Source organism: Elephantulus edwardii, unplaced genomic scaffold (genome assembly GCF_000299155.1).
Source record: "Elephantulus edwardii isolate Elephantulus edwardi_28Jun2011 unplaced genomic scaffold, EleEdw1.0 scaffold00101, whole genome shotgun sequence".
Classification (NCBI taxonomy): Eukaryota; Metazoa; Chordata; class Mammalia; order Macroscelidea; family Macroscelididae; genus Elephantulus; species Elephantulus edwardii.
This window is the reverse complement of record NW_006399851.1, coordinates 11,981,285-11,995,573: the sequence shown is the minus strand read 5'-3', so window position 1 is coordinate 11,995,573 and position 14,289 is coordinate 11,981,285. Positions and strand designations below refer to the sequence as shown.

Sequence of the window (14,289 nt, the reverse complement as noted above, 5' to 3'; positions counted from 1 at the left end):
TGTAACAGGATTGTATCCTTTCTCCATACTTATTCAGTCTGTGTGCTGAGCAAAGAATTTGTGAAGCTGAACTTTATGAAGAAGAAATGAGAGAAGATGCCCTAAAATCATGAAATGCCAAGTGTCTCAGTGGCACTGCATTAATTTATCAGTTCTATAGAACTTCACACAGTATGTACTTCAAGCCACTGTTGCCTGTATAATCTCTGCCATAGCCTATCTTTTTTTTTTTTTAAAGACATGGGAACAGGAATGACTTACTCTTTGAAAGGAAGTTTTGAAACTGCTATTAACATTTGCAGGGATGTGGGTCAAAATATTCTGTAAATAGAGGATACCAAGAAATAACACCCCGTTAGGCCTGCCTTTTTTGAGCAGCAGCTCCTTACTCATTTGATGAGAGAGCCAGAAGGCTGAAAGATGAGCATGATTACAGCATGTGAAAGGCAGTTTTCCTCATCAGTGATATAGATACAGGGTTCGTTTTGTTTTGTTATTGTTATAGTGTTGGTATTTGTGGATGAGGACACAGAAAGAGCAGTGTGAATGCAATAATTACTCTTGAGTTTCAGCTTCCCCTCCCCCCCTTTTTTCCTTGTTGTGTACCATCGAATTGGATCTGACAGGCATAAGAGGAGATTACCCCTCCTCCAGTGGAGAATCTGGTGGATTCAAACTAAGTGTCTTCAGGATTTCAGAGCGGCTTCTTGCTACTAGGCCACCAGAGCTCATGAGTTTCAACTTTTTATTTTTATTTTATTATTTTTACGTGTACCGTCAAATCAGATCTGACTGGTACAGGAGGAGATTGCCCCCTCCTTTTCCAGCAGAGCATCCAGTGGCTTTGAACCATGTACCTCTGGGATTGTAGTGCAGTGTCTTGCCACTAGGCCACGAGAGCTCCCTGAGTTTCAGCTTTTAAGAAGAAGCAATTCACCAGTTACCCATTTCTGTTGAACAGATGGCCCTTTAGCAGGAGGAGAGTGCCCATCTTTTTCCCTTAGAGTGGCTGGTGGGTTTGAACCACCAGAGAGGAGCTACCTCTGGGTTAGCATCACACCTCCTGATGGATACTTCACCAGAGAGCCCTTTAAGAAAAGATGGTGCCCTTTAGAAATTTTACCCTTTACGCTTTCTAAAAGGCTTAGTGGTAAGGGTTGTGCTGACAACCTAAAGGCACGTGATTCGAATCCCCCAGCTGCTCTGCAGGAGAGAGATGGGCATTCAGCTCCCATGCAGTTTACTGCCTATGAAAACCCGTTGGAAGATCAGCTATGAGTCAGTTCTAACTAGATTGTGCATAATAACAAAAACAACTACAACAATAAATTCTAAAAGGGAGCTCTGGTGGCTTAGTGGCAAAGATTTGTGCTACCAAGCCATTCGAATGCACCCACTCCACAGGAAGAAGAGGAGCAGACTCCTCCTTTGTGATATACTGCCTCTGGAAACCTGCTGGAGGATCAACGTGAAGGTCCTTAACAACAGCGTACATTCTACAAGAGGAAAATTAACCCATGAAAGATTGTCATTCTAGAAATTATAATTACTCAATAGGATACTGGAGTGTTATGTCAAATTGCCGTAAGGGGCCTTAGGGAATTGCAAATGTTAGACTATTGGTAAGCAGTAAACTGAAGGTGTCTTTTCATGGTGTACTCTTTGATGTATGTTGACAATGTGCCTTTACATTAGGTATGGTGACTTTGAATATAATTTATAAATGAAGCTTTTTTTCATTGAATTGGTCTGTTGTCTTAAGAGAAACTATCGTATGACTTTTTTTAAAAAAATGATTTTAAAAGATGGAGCTGAAAGTTACTTACTCTTCCCTGTTTATTGACCTATGGTGAAGGAACTTATTGTGTGAAATAAGTATGCATAGGAAAAGAAAAGTATGATGACACTTCAACGTAGGAACCTTTACTTTGACTCTTGCAGAGACATTATCTGCTTAGTCTCTCAGTTGGCATCTTGCCAGACCTTCCTACTAGCTGTTAATTCTAGTCAACTATTTTAGAACATGAGGGACATTGTAATTAATGATAAGTCACACTGGTTTGAGAATTGGAATTATCTCTAGAATTTTAGTAAAACCTAGAGTGAAAATAAAAGATAACTGTCTTATATATGAAGAAAGAGACCTTTATTAAAGAAACACTAGTAAGATGGCACATAACAACAGGAGAAATAATATAAAATCAGAAGGGAAAGCCTCAGCCAACTTGTTTTAACTTAATTGTCAGTAAATGCTTTGCTTTACATTTGTTCATCTATTACCTCCTGCTATATATTCCCCTGGAATGCTGGTGGTATAGTGTTTAAAGTGATTGACTGCTCATCTCAGGACCTGTGTCTCAAACCCACCAGTCTCCCTGTGGGGAGGGATTTGACAGTCAGCCTTTAAAGATGTATATCCTTGGAAACGCAATGGCTAGTTCTACTTTCTCATATAAAGTTCCTGGTAGAATTTACTCCATAGCAGTGGTTTGTGTTTATTTTTGTTTTTTAGAGGGTATATTTCCCCAGGAAACTTAGTGTTCCAGCAGCATCCTTAATTGACATTGACAAAGTAAATAAACCAGGGGAACTTCCTCAAGGCTTGCCCCTTTCATAGTGGAATGAACCATGGCCCTCATTTCTTTGATATGTGCCTTCTCCTTTCCTTAGAAAGGAGAAATAACTGCTTCTATTCTGAATAATTCCAAATTTCAAATGTCTTCAAAATAAATTTTGCATTGTCTATAGAGGAAAGTGAATGTTAAAACTCTGCAATGGCTTGTAGGTAGCAATGAAATTCTCCTTTCTTATTAATGTTTCAGTGGCTTAAATTTTGGTAGACATTTTTGGTGACAGTAGAGAAATGGCAGAACTAATTGAAAAAGTTACTTCAAGTTAATTGTATTGATAATTTCAGCAAAGTATTATTGATATATAGACATTAAAAAATACTACTCTGGGCATTTAATGTAAATAAATTCACTTACAATAAGAGAAATTTCCATTGGGAACACATTATTTTACATTTCCATTTTCTTTTTTCTCTACAGGAAGGAACTTGAAACCTTCAAAGGTAATGTGTTTACTTCTTTTCTGAAAACTGTTTGAGGGTTAATTGATGTCAGATGTTCTCCCTTGATGTTGAAAGAACACATTCCTTTAAAAATAATGTATTTGCATGAAGAAGCGAAAGTTTCTTTTATACTGGTTTTGCAAGCCTGATTTTATCTTGAATGGTTTTGATTGTAACACACGCTCCAAGTGAGAGTTTTTGTCAGTGGCCATTGTAACTAGTAGGTCAGGAAGGTGTCTCTCTAACCTTGAGGTTGTTGAGAATGGTATCTTAAGATTTCAGAGTTTTCTCTGGAAAATATGGTGATGAAGATGAGCCCCTGCCACTGGCCTGGTTAGCATTGACCTTCCTCAGAGGTTTTCCTTACTGCAAGCTGCACTGCCACCACCTTGTTACTGTGATTGAATTTTATACCCTTTTGCATTTCCAATTTTCCAGCTATAAAATCAACAGTCTCTGACAAAATACATTGTGCAGTTTTAAAACCACCTACTATGTAGGTGAAAGAAGAGCCTAGAAGAATAGTTCTTGGTCATAGGGAAGCACTAGTGGAAAATAGGGAGAAGAGGATTAATAGGCAACATCATGACACATGGAGAAAAGATTGAAATTGTTTGCCAGCAAACAATCTAAATAAGATCCATAATCAATACTCCTAGTCAGAAGATCAGGAGACAGATTGCATTTGGAAAGTCTGCTGTTAGGCAGCTCTCCAAATTACTGAAGAGCAGAGATGCCAGCTTGAAGACTAAGGTGTACCTGATTCAGACCATGATCTTTTCAGTCATCTGAGAACAGAACAATGAATAAGGATGTCAGGAGAAGAGTTGATGCCTTTGAGCTGTGATGTTGCAGAACAGTACTGAATATACCATGGGCTGCCATAGAATGAAGGGATATGTCATGGAGAAGGTGCAGAGATATCCTGGGAGGCAAGGATGGTGAAGCCTCATTTCACATACTTTGAGCATGTTGCAGGGAAAGGTTGACGTCATGCTGGGAAAGGTAGAGGGTTAGTGAAAGAGAAGACGACCTTCAACAAGGTGTATTGACATGGTGATCTCAGCAGAAGGCTTTAGTACATTAGAGATGAAGAGGATGGCACAGAATAGGACAGGGTTCAGGCCTGTTCTTCATAGAGTTGCTATGAATCATATTCAGTTCAATGGCACCTAACAACAGCAACGACACATTTTTTAGCAGCTAAATACCCACCCAATTTGCCATGTTTTAATTTTGATTTCCACCAACTTGGCTCTGACTCCTAGTGCTCTTACGGGTAACAGGACGCAGCAGTGCCTGGTCCTGCACTGTCTGTGCTCATTCTACCAGTGAGTCCGCTGTTGACGTTGTATCAGAGCATATTATTGAGGATCTCCTTAATTCCTGCTGACCTTCTCCCTCAGCAAACGTATTGTCCCTTTGGGAGTGTGGTCTTTCCTACTGCCATGTCAAGCAATAAGTAAGATGTTCTTCAGCCTCAATCCTTAGGCGTGTTTTCCTTCTACTGTCTCTTTACATTCTTGTTTGCTCATTTCCAACTAAATAGTAGAAACCACTTTTCTCAGAGAGACTTATTTCAATAACTAGGAAGATGCAACTCCCTCCCACCATATTTTTTTTAAAAAAAAAAGATTACCATGAGCTCTGATGGCCTAGTGGCAAGAAGCTGCACTGCAATCCCAGAGGTGCACGGTTCAAATCCACCAGATGCTCTGCCAGGGAAGGAAGGACAGTCTACTCCTGTACCAGTCAGATCCGATTTGATGGTACACACACAAGAAATAATTTAAAAAAGGATTGCCTTTGAGTCTGTCCCAACTTAAAACAACCCTGTAAGAGAGAGTAGAATCGACTTATAGACTGTTCTCAGTATTACTCTTTATGGAAGCAGATTGCCACATCTTTATTCCGAGGGACAGCTGCTGGATTAAAACTACCAGCCTTTTTCTTGGCAGTTGAGTGCTTAGCCACTGCACCATCAGGACACTAGAAAGACTTGGCTTACTTATTAAATCACTTCTGACTTAATTATTTTATGCTCATTATATTCCACATGCAATCTGGCAATGATCTTTAGATTTGTTGAGTAATTAAATATTCCTTAGTATATTATTCATAATCAAATTGTTTTATTTAATCAGTTTGATTTTTTTAAAAAAGAAAAAAAATAACTAATCCTCCAGGAAAGAAATTAGGGCTTATTTCCAGTATAGCAAACATTAAACAGACTTGTTTTGGCTCAGTTGCTGTTACTGACTGGTAGTTGTAGTAAATGATTATGCTAAATGCCTGCTTGTTGAGGGTAATGCTAAATGATCATGTGATATGATATTTTATCATGCCTATCATTGCTCTCATTCAGTTTGTGAACCACTACCATTATTTCCCATCAGTAGTTTGAAATAACGTTTGAAATCCAGATGAAAATGCATTTTTTCCTCTCATTCTTTCTTCTGGTTGACTAGTTTAGCAACTTCTTATGTAACATGAAGGGAGAGAACCAGTCAAGTTAATACTAAAAGACAGGCAGGGACACACAGATTATGTAAAATGTCAGTTTTATTTGCCTCTCAGTACTGAGACATTCTTTTTTTATAGTATGACATTATTCACAGAAGAAGAAAAATCAGCAGTTTGCAAAAGGTTAGGCAGAGTTGCATATTACTCGATAGAATAATTCTGTTTCAGCTGCAATGTCTTGTTTATATACACAACCCTAATTACATGCAGCATTTAACTGCACATCAGATCCACCCATAGGCCAATTAAAGCTCTCAACTTTGAAAAAAACCCTAAATTGATTATTGTATCTTCTATAGGTTTTTGTTTGTTTGTTTTATCATCACTGTTCATTAAGAGTTATTCCCTCTCGTGTGTTTTGCTAATATTTAAAAAAGATGAGTAGCACATTACAAGAAAAAATAATTACTTTTTCAAGGTGTTGTGGTTGTTGTTGGGTGTCCTCAGGTCTACTACAACTCCTAGTGACCCTGAGAACAGCAGATCTGAACCAACCCTGCCCTATCCTGTGCCATCCGCATCATCTCTGATAGACTTGAGTCCATTGTTACAGTTACTGTATCAATCCATCTCATCCAGCGTCTTTCTCTCTTGCTGAACCGACAGCTTACCAAGCATGATATCCTGTTCCCAGGAGTGGCCCTTCCTAACAACATACCCAAAATATGTGAGGTAAAACTTCACATCTTTGCCTCCAAGGAGCCACCTTGGTTACATTATCTCCAAGACATATTTGTTCTTTAGGTAGTTCATAGTATATTCAATACTGTTCTCCAACAGCAAAATATTAGTGAAGAATGAAAAAAGATTACTCAAACATATTTTTACAGTTATTTTTTGGACATTGCCTTTGTTTTGCTTTTTCAAATTGCAGAGAAACAAATAGTGTTACTTACTTCTTTTAATTGTTCTCCCTTTTCTCAGTCCCCACTTTAATTGTATCTAGCAGCTCTTCTCTCCACTCAGGAAAAACACAATTTTGGACCAAACCCTACAAGTTAATAATGGTTATCAGAGATTTCTGAGTTCTGCCAGCTGTATTCCTTTGAGGTTAATGGGTTAAGTACGCCTTTCACTTCTGCCACATATGGCTAATCTCTGCAGTATTATTAAAACCACTTATTTGTGTTTTAATATTGGCAGCGAACAGGTTTTCTATGCTCCTTAAATACTACATTCCTTTCCAGAGACAACCACTTGAATTTAGACTATGAAAAGAAGCATAGGATTGGCACATGCAAAGTAAGTGAAGAGAGCTCAGTGGAGTCTTCTTTAGGAAGTTGTGCTACCAAAGGCCAGACTTCTTAGGCTGTTCAAATGCACCAAGCAGCTCAGTGGGATGAAGATGGGCATTCTCCTCCCATGCAGTTTTACAGCCTTGAGAACTGGCTGGACAGTCAGTTCTGAATCAGTTTCGACACAACAGTGTTGAGTTGAAAACACAGTTCTCACTGTCCTTAAAGACACTGGACTGTATGGATAATAACTAATTAGAATTAATATTAAAAAGAATGAGAATCCCAGAACAATTAATTGTGCCCATACAAAACCAATACTTAGACCTAGAAACTCATCTGAATACAGTAGAGGAAATCATTTCTAATGAACAGTGATAAAACAAACAAAAACCTATAGAAGATGACAGCTTCATACCTATTCAATCTGTATGCTGAACAAATTATTTGAGAAGCTGGACTATATAAAGAAGAATGTGGCATCAATACTGGAAGAAGATTCATCAACAACCTGCATTATGCAGATAATATAACTTTGCTTGCCGCATAAGATCAAAGACTACAGCCTTCAGTATGGAGTATATCTCAACATCAAGAAAGCAGAAAAGAGACTGCCAAATACAGCCAGAAATGCACAATCTATAGAGGATAAAATTGGTTAATAGGACCTTATAAAGATTAAGTCCATGTGTGCATCAAAAACTTTTTCCAACAGGATGAAAAGAAAACCTACCAAACTGGGAACAAACATTTGGTAATACCACCTCAGACAGGAGTCTTATAATGAAAGTCTACAGAATACTTCTGGGCCTCTAGAAGACTGATAACCAAATTACAGAATGGGCAACAGACATGGAAAGAATTTTCACAGAGGAAGATATTTCAATGGCAAACATACACATGGAGAAATGCTCCAAATCCCTGACAATAAGAGAGATGCAAATCAAAACCACAATGAGATACCATCTCACTCCAGTAACAGTGGCAAAGTTTAACAGGGCATCAAGTAATAAATGTTGGAGAGAATATGGTTACAAGGGAACTCTTATACATTGTTGGCAGCATTATAAAATGGTACAACCATTCTGGAAGGCAGTTTGGTGCTTCCTCAAATGCTGAACAAAGCAATTCCATATGACCTAGCTATTCCACTGCTTGGAATATACCCTGAGAAAATGAGAACTGAGGCACAAATAGAAACTTGTACAACAATGTGCATAGCAGTATTATTTACCATTTCAGGAACATGGAAACAAGCGCAAATGTCCAACCACAAACGAATCGATTAAGAAATTATGGTACATTCACACAAAGGAATACTATGCAGCACATAGGAGCAATGATTTTGTAAATTATTACCTAGTTTGGGAGGGAATGGAGAGCATTATGCTGAGTGAACTAACTCAATCCCACAGGATAAATATTGTATAAAAACATTATATAGAATGAATATAGGGATCCAAGGAGGAGGCAGGGGGAAGCAGAGGAATGAACATGTTCAAGGGGAGGAGGGATTAATCATGGAGTTGTACAATTTGATGGATGAGGGAAATTTTAAGAATTTGTTCTGCAAAAAATGTATTCAAATTTTGTGAATAAACTAGTATATAATGAAAAAAGGGGCAGGCAGGGAGAAAAGTGCAACAATGAATGAATGTAAATCTAAAATCTCTGTAAATGTTCATTGAAATTAGTTTAAAAAAAAATCTGGTGGCCTAGTGGCAAAAAGTGATGCCTGAAGGCACACAGTTCAAGTCTACCACATGCTCTGCTGGAAAAGGAGGGGCAGTCTCCTCCTGTGCCAGCTGGATCTGATTCAAAGGTACAGAACAATATAAAGAAAACCAACCAACCAAACAAACAAAAAACAAACCACAAACAAAAAAAAACCACACCAGAAAAAGGGGGGGGGGGGGGGAAGCAGAAATTCTCACCACTGGGCCAATAAACTGCATCAAGGTAGAAGGAGAAAAGATTGAAATTGTCAACTGTTTCATCTTACTTTGATGCACAGTTGACACTATTGGCCAACTACTTTGGAGACAGCAGACTTTCTCAATGTAATAAGTCTTTTGGTTTCTTCACTGCTGGTAACATCAGTGTCAGTTGTGCATCCAAGTAAGATGAAATAGTTGACAATTTCAATCTTTTCTCCGTCTATCATGATGGAAATTTATGGTATGTTCAATACTTTTCTTCTACAACACCACTAGTCAAAAGCATCAGTTCTTTTATCCATAGTCATTATCTAGCTTTCTGATGTATAGCATGTACTTGTGAAGACCATGGCCTGAATCAGGAGCACCTTAGTCTCTAGATTGACATCACTGCTCTTCAACACTCTGGAGTGGACCCTGACATCATATTTTCCTATTGCAGTTCATCTTTTGATTTTCCTTGACTGCTGGTGCCAAGAGTGTTGATTGTGAAACCAAGAAAGCTAAAATTATTAACAATCTCAGTATCTTCTCCATCTATGCTGTCAGTTGGCCCAGTGGTGAGAGTCTTTTTCTTTATGCTGAGCTTCAATCCATTTTGCAGACTACAGTCCTCGAAGCCTGATAATAGTAAGCTTGTATTTGAAACTTTTCAAATCAAGAGCTAGTGAGGCCAGGCCAGAATGGTCAGAGAACTAGAAGGAAGGCCAAGACAGTGTAGTAACAAGACATCTTGGGAGAAAATGTGAAGGAGAAGTGGGTATCAGTGATGTAAACAGTACAGAGGTTGAGCAGAATAGTAACTGATACTCTGAAAGCTATTTGTACAATGAGAGTCCAAATCACAAATCAGAAATGTATGAGAAGTTGGAGAGTTAAAGAGGAAATGAGCTAGTTAATTCTTTCATGAACTAAATGATATAATAACATGAGATAGACTCAGGTTCAAGGCCAGGATGCAAATGGAAACTGAAAAAGCTGATTTGGATCTCAGAAGACAGAAAATTAGTTTAGTATAGGTTATTCTTCTTTCCCCCTTAGACTCTAAGAAGAATGGCTGATGATAACAGCAAAACACTGTTATAGAGGGAGGAAATAATTTTTGAGAAAATTAATTCTGAGGTAAGATCAGAAGTAGAATGCAAAGCCAAAACAAATATTCTTTGGTTAACACATGGCTAGAAGTTGGAAGAGCCAACAGGCCCTGGTCATCTTGGAGGCTAATGAGAGCTTGATTAAAGTGACTGGACATGGATGGAGTTTAGGCTCTTAATAGGAGAGAGGCTTGGCTAGACTAGCCAATTAGGTAGGACTAGAAGTACCTGGGATGGTCTGCACCATAAAGACAAAGAACCCTTTTGCTGCTTGAGGTCAATCTTGTGATCAAAGAAGGGAATTTCCGGCGAGCCCTGGTGGCCTAGTGGCAAGCAGCAGCACTGCAATCCCAGAGGTGTGCGATTCAAATCCACCAGATGCTCTGCTGAAGAAGGAGGAACAATCACCTCCTGTACCAGTCAGATCCGATTTGATGGTACACACATCATCATAATAATAATAAAAAATTTTTAAAAAAAGAAGGGAATTTCCCTTTGAAATCTCAGAGGTGCAGCAATTCCTAGTTATGAAGATGGTTCCTTTCCAGTAAAAATAGAAGCTATGGAATCGAAGCTATAGTCTAAACCAAAGAATTCAAAGGCTAAGGTTAGGAATATCACTTGTTTATATGACTCTTGGGTGTGGACTTTGCATGCTACTGACTTGGGTAGCCCTTAGCATGTTTAAATCTGGATGATGATAATAGGTGATACAGTTGGGTAGAGTTAGGTATTTGAGTTCTAGTGTTAACTTTTACATTTAAAGCATAACTAGTCAGCAGTTGTTTGACAGTTGTTAACCGATGACTCTGAGAAAGCCTCTGCCCTCAAGGAGCTCCCAGGCTTATAAAATAGAAAAGCAAACATTTCATTTTAATACACTTAAAAATACATATCTAAGATGAGAGTAGTTGCCTGTTTAGAGGCAGTGCCACTGAGCCGCCTTGGGATTGTCAGTACTGACCAAGCTAGAGAGGACCTTGGGAAAGAGGGATAGAAAATTGCAAAGATGCTTTAATTTCCCCCCAATAAAACCAAGTTGAAATTTAATTTCTTGTTCACTGAGAGAAATACAAATAATGTATTTTGGCTGAAGCATATGGTGTGTGGGGGAAAGTGCTGAGAGGAGTTGGAGACGTAGGCAGAGAACAAACGACACACAGCCTTTCATGTCACGCACGGGTGTGGACTTGTTCCTTTGGGCCAGTTTCCTCCTAAGATGAACTGAGTGAAGTACAACGCAGTCCACAGGAGTAGAGAAGAAAATTGGAACTTCTCTTTGTTTTTTTATGGCATCCTTTAAAATCCATATTTTCTGTATACTATATACTAATAATTCAACACAGGAATACAGTCTTTGATGTGTAAAAATACTTACACCTTGTGGTATGTGTTAGAAGTTTTTGCTCTTGAATGACTGATCAAAGGCCTGATGAAAATATATTAAGGTTACTGTTGTGGTTGATGAGATTAAAGTGGCAGAAACTGAAGAGGTTTTCCTCAGGGTTGCTCTTAGGTTCCATAGAGTCGAGTACAACTCATAGCAACCCTATGGACAATGGACATGAACCTGCCCTGTGCTATGCCATCCTTATCACCTCTGTCACATGAAAGCCCATTGCTGCAATCACTGTCAGTCCATCATGTTGGGGTCTTCCTCTTCTTCCCTGACCCTGAACTCTTCCAAGCATGATGCTCCTTACTAAGGAATAGCTTCAACTAAGGATAGCAGGATCAAAGTTACATTTCAGGACATATTTTCTGCCATCAGTTTAGAAGATAGATTTAGAGAAGAGAAAGTCAAGTGTAAGAGAAACTAGTTAGGAAGGTATTAAAAAGATTTCCATTAAGACACTGATGGTCAGAATAGAGTAAAAGATAGATTTAAGTAACTGAGTAGATAAAGAGCTGAATGACTTTTGTGAAAAGTGTAGGAAGAACTCTTGGGATTTGATGAGGGCATTTGAGTAGGTAAGTTTTTCCTTTAACCAGAGTCTTCGTGCAAATAAAAGAGTAGGTTTGGTTGTGGATTCTGTTGATTTTATTTTGGGAGGGAATAGAGGGAATATAGTGAGAGTTTATTAATGATTTCAGGCATGTACCAATAACTCCACAGAAGTCCAAAACATTTAGATGTCTGTTAAGTTGAAAAGAATACTTTTTGAAAGCCATTTTATTGAGGTTTAATTTCTATACTACAAGGTCCATCCACTTTAAATACAGTTCAATGGTTCTTGATAAATGTGTTAACTTACAGCAGCCATCCCTATAATCCAATTTCAGAACATTTTTCTTCCCTACAATGAAACCTTTCTGCTGTTTGCAGTCAATCACTTCTCCCACGCACCACCCCACGAAACCATAAACCAGCTTTCTATTTCTATAGATTTGCCTTTTCTGGACAAATGCATTGATTTTTAGTACATTTATTGAGTTACACAGCCACCACCACAGTCCAGTGTTAGAACGTTCCCATCACCTCACAGCATTCCTTGGTGTCTGTTTGCATTCTGTCTGTGTCCTGATGCCAGCCCCAGGCAACCATGGTACATTTTCTGTCTCAATAGATTTGCCTTTTCTGGACATTTGATAGAAATGAAGTCTATGAAATGTGGTAGGTTTGCATCTGGCTTCATTTACTTAGCATAGTATTTTTTAGGTTCATCTTTCTTGTAGTATGTGTCAACAGATTGCTGCTTTTTATTCCTGAATTAATACTATTCATTTGAATAAATATACCATTTTGTGTATATTCATTTACTGCTTGGTATATCTTTGTTTCCAGTTTTACTAATAGTGCTGCTATAAGCATTTGCATAGATATTTTTTGGGTGGACTTGTTTTTTTTTTTTGCTTTTCACAGACCAATAGCTAATTTGTAGACTTTCTGGGTCAAATGGTTACTTTTTAAGAAACTGCTTAACTGTTTTGTAGGGAGCTCTGGTGGCTTAATGGTAAGAAGCTACGCAGCCAACCCAAAGGCATGTTTCAGAACCACCAGCTGCTCTGAAAAAGAGAAATGGACAATCTTCCCTCTCCCCCCATGCAAGTACAGCTTCTGAAAGCCTGCTGGAGGGTCAGCTAGGAGTCTGTTCCAGCTCGACAGCACATAACAGTAACAACAAACTGCTTTTTAAAGTGGGATGTACCACCTCCATTCCCACCAGCAGTGTATGAAGGTTACAGTTCTCTTATCCTTACCAACACTTACTGTTGCTGGTAAATTTGAAGTCTGTGATTCGTTTTCTGCTCTGATCCTGTATTTGTTCGTGTGTGTGTGTGTGTGTGTGTGTGTGTGTGCGCGCGCGTGCACGCGCACTGTGTGAAAGAAAGGTCTAAGTTTATTTTTTAAACATACTTCTAGAAATCTCAGGACTATTTGATTTATAAATTGTCCTTCCCCCTTTGAATTACATTGAAATTGAAAACATGTAGGAAATCAGTTGATAAGACATGTAAGAGTTTATTTCTCTACTCTTGGTTCAGTTCCTTATTGTCAGTATTACACTGCCATGACTAATAAAGCTTTGTAGTAAGTCTGGTGTGTGTGTGTGTGTGTGTGTGTGTGTGTTTTCTTCCAGTAATGTTTTGAAATAAGGATGGGTAAATCTCCTAACTTTGTTGTTCTTTTTCAAGGTACATTTAGATATTTTAGGTCTTTTGAATTTCTGGATAAATTTTAAAATCAGTTTGTCGACTTCTACAAACAAGTCTCTTGAGATCTTGATAGGAATTACATAGAATCTGTAGATCAATTTGGGCAGAATCCCATCCTAACAATCTATGAACTTGCAATGCTTATTTATTTAGATCTTCATTCTTCTCATCCATGTTTTATCATTTTCAATAGATAAAGTTTATATCCCTGTTTGATTTATTCTTAGTAAACTTATGTTTATTAAGCAAATTGCTTATGTTTTTAAGTAAACATAATGGTTGCATACATTTGACATCATCCCACAACTTATCAGGTCTTCGCTCATTAGTGTTCAAGGCCTCAAACCTGTTCCTCAGATGGTTCTGAAATTCAGGTGGGATGAACTCAAAGTCATATTTTGGTTCCCGTGGATTTGGTTTAATTTTCCTCAGCTTCAGCTTGAACTTGCATATGAGTAGCTGGTGGTCTGTTCCACAATCAGCTCTTGGTCTTGTTTTCACAGCTGATATTGAGCTTCTCCAGTGGTTTTTCCTCAGATGTAATCTATCTGATTCCTATGCATACCATCTGGTGAAATCCATGTGTATAACCTGCATTTATGTTTCTTATAAAATGTATTTGCAATGAATAGGTCATTGATTGTGCAAAATTCAATCCAGCTTCATTTCTGTCACCAAGTCCATGTTTTCCAACTACTGATTCTTCTTCTCTGTTCCCAACTTTTGCATTCCAGTCACCCATTATTATCAAAGCATCTTGATTGCATGTT

At 38.3% G+C, this 14,289-nt stretch overlaps 1 protein-coding gene across 2 annotated transcripts in view; it reads left to right on the top strand.

Moving 5' to 3' along the window:
• DTNBP1 (dystrobrevin binding protein 1) overlaps nt 1–14,289 on the top strand; it is a 194,800-nt gene that overhangs the window by 73,570 nt on the left and 106,941 nt on the right. For both annotated transcript variants that reach the window (XM_006891620.1, XM_006891619.1), the window contains one exon: nt 3,051–3,073. In XM_006891620.1, coding sequence (XP_006891682.1) covers nt 3,051–3,073 — 23 coding nt within the window. The remainder of the gene's footprint in view (nt 1–3,050; nt 3,074–14,289) is intronic.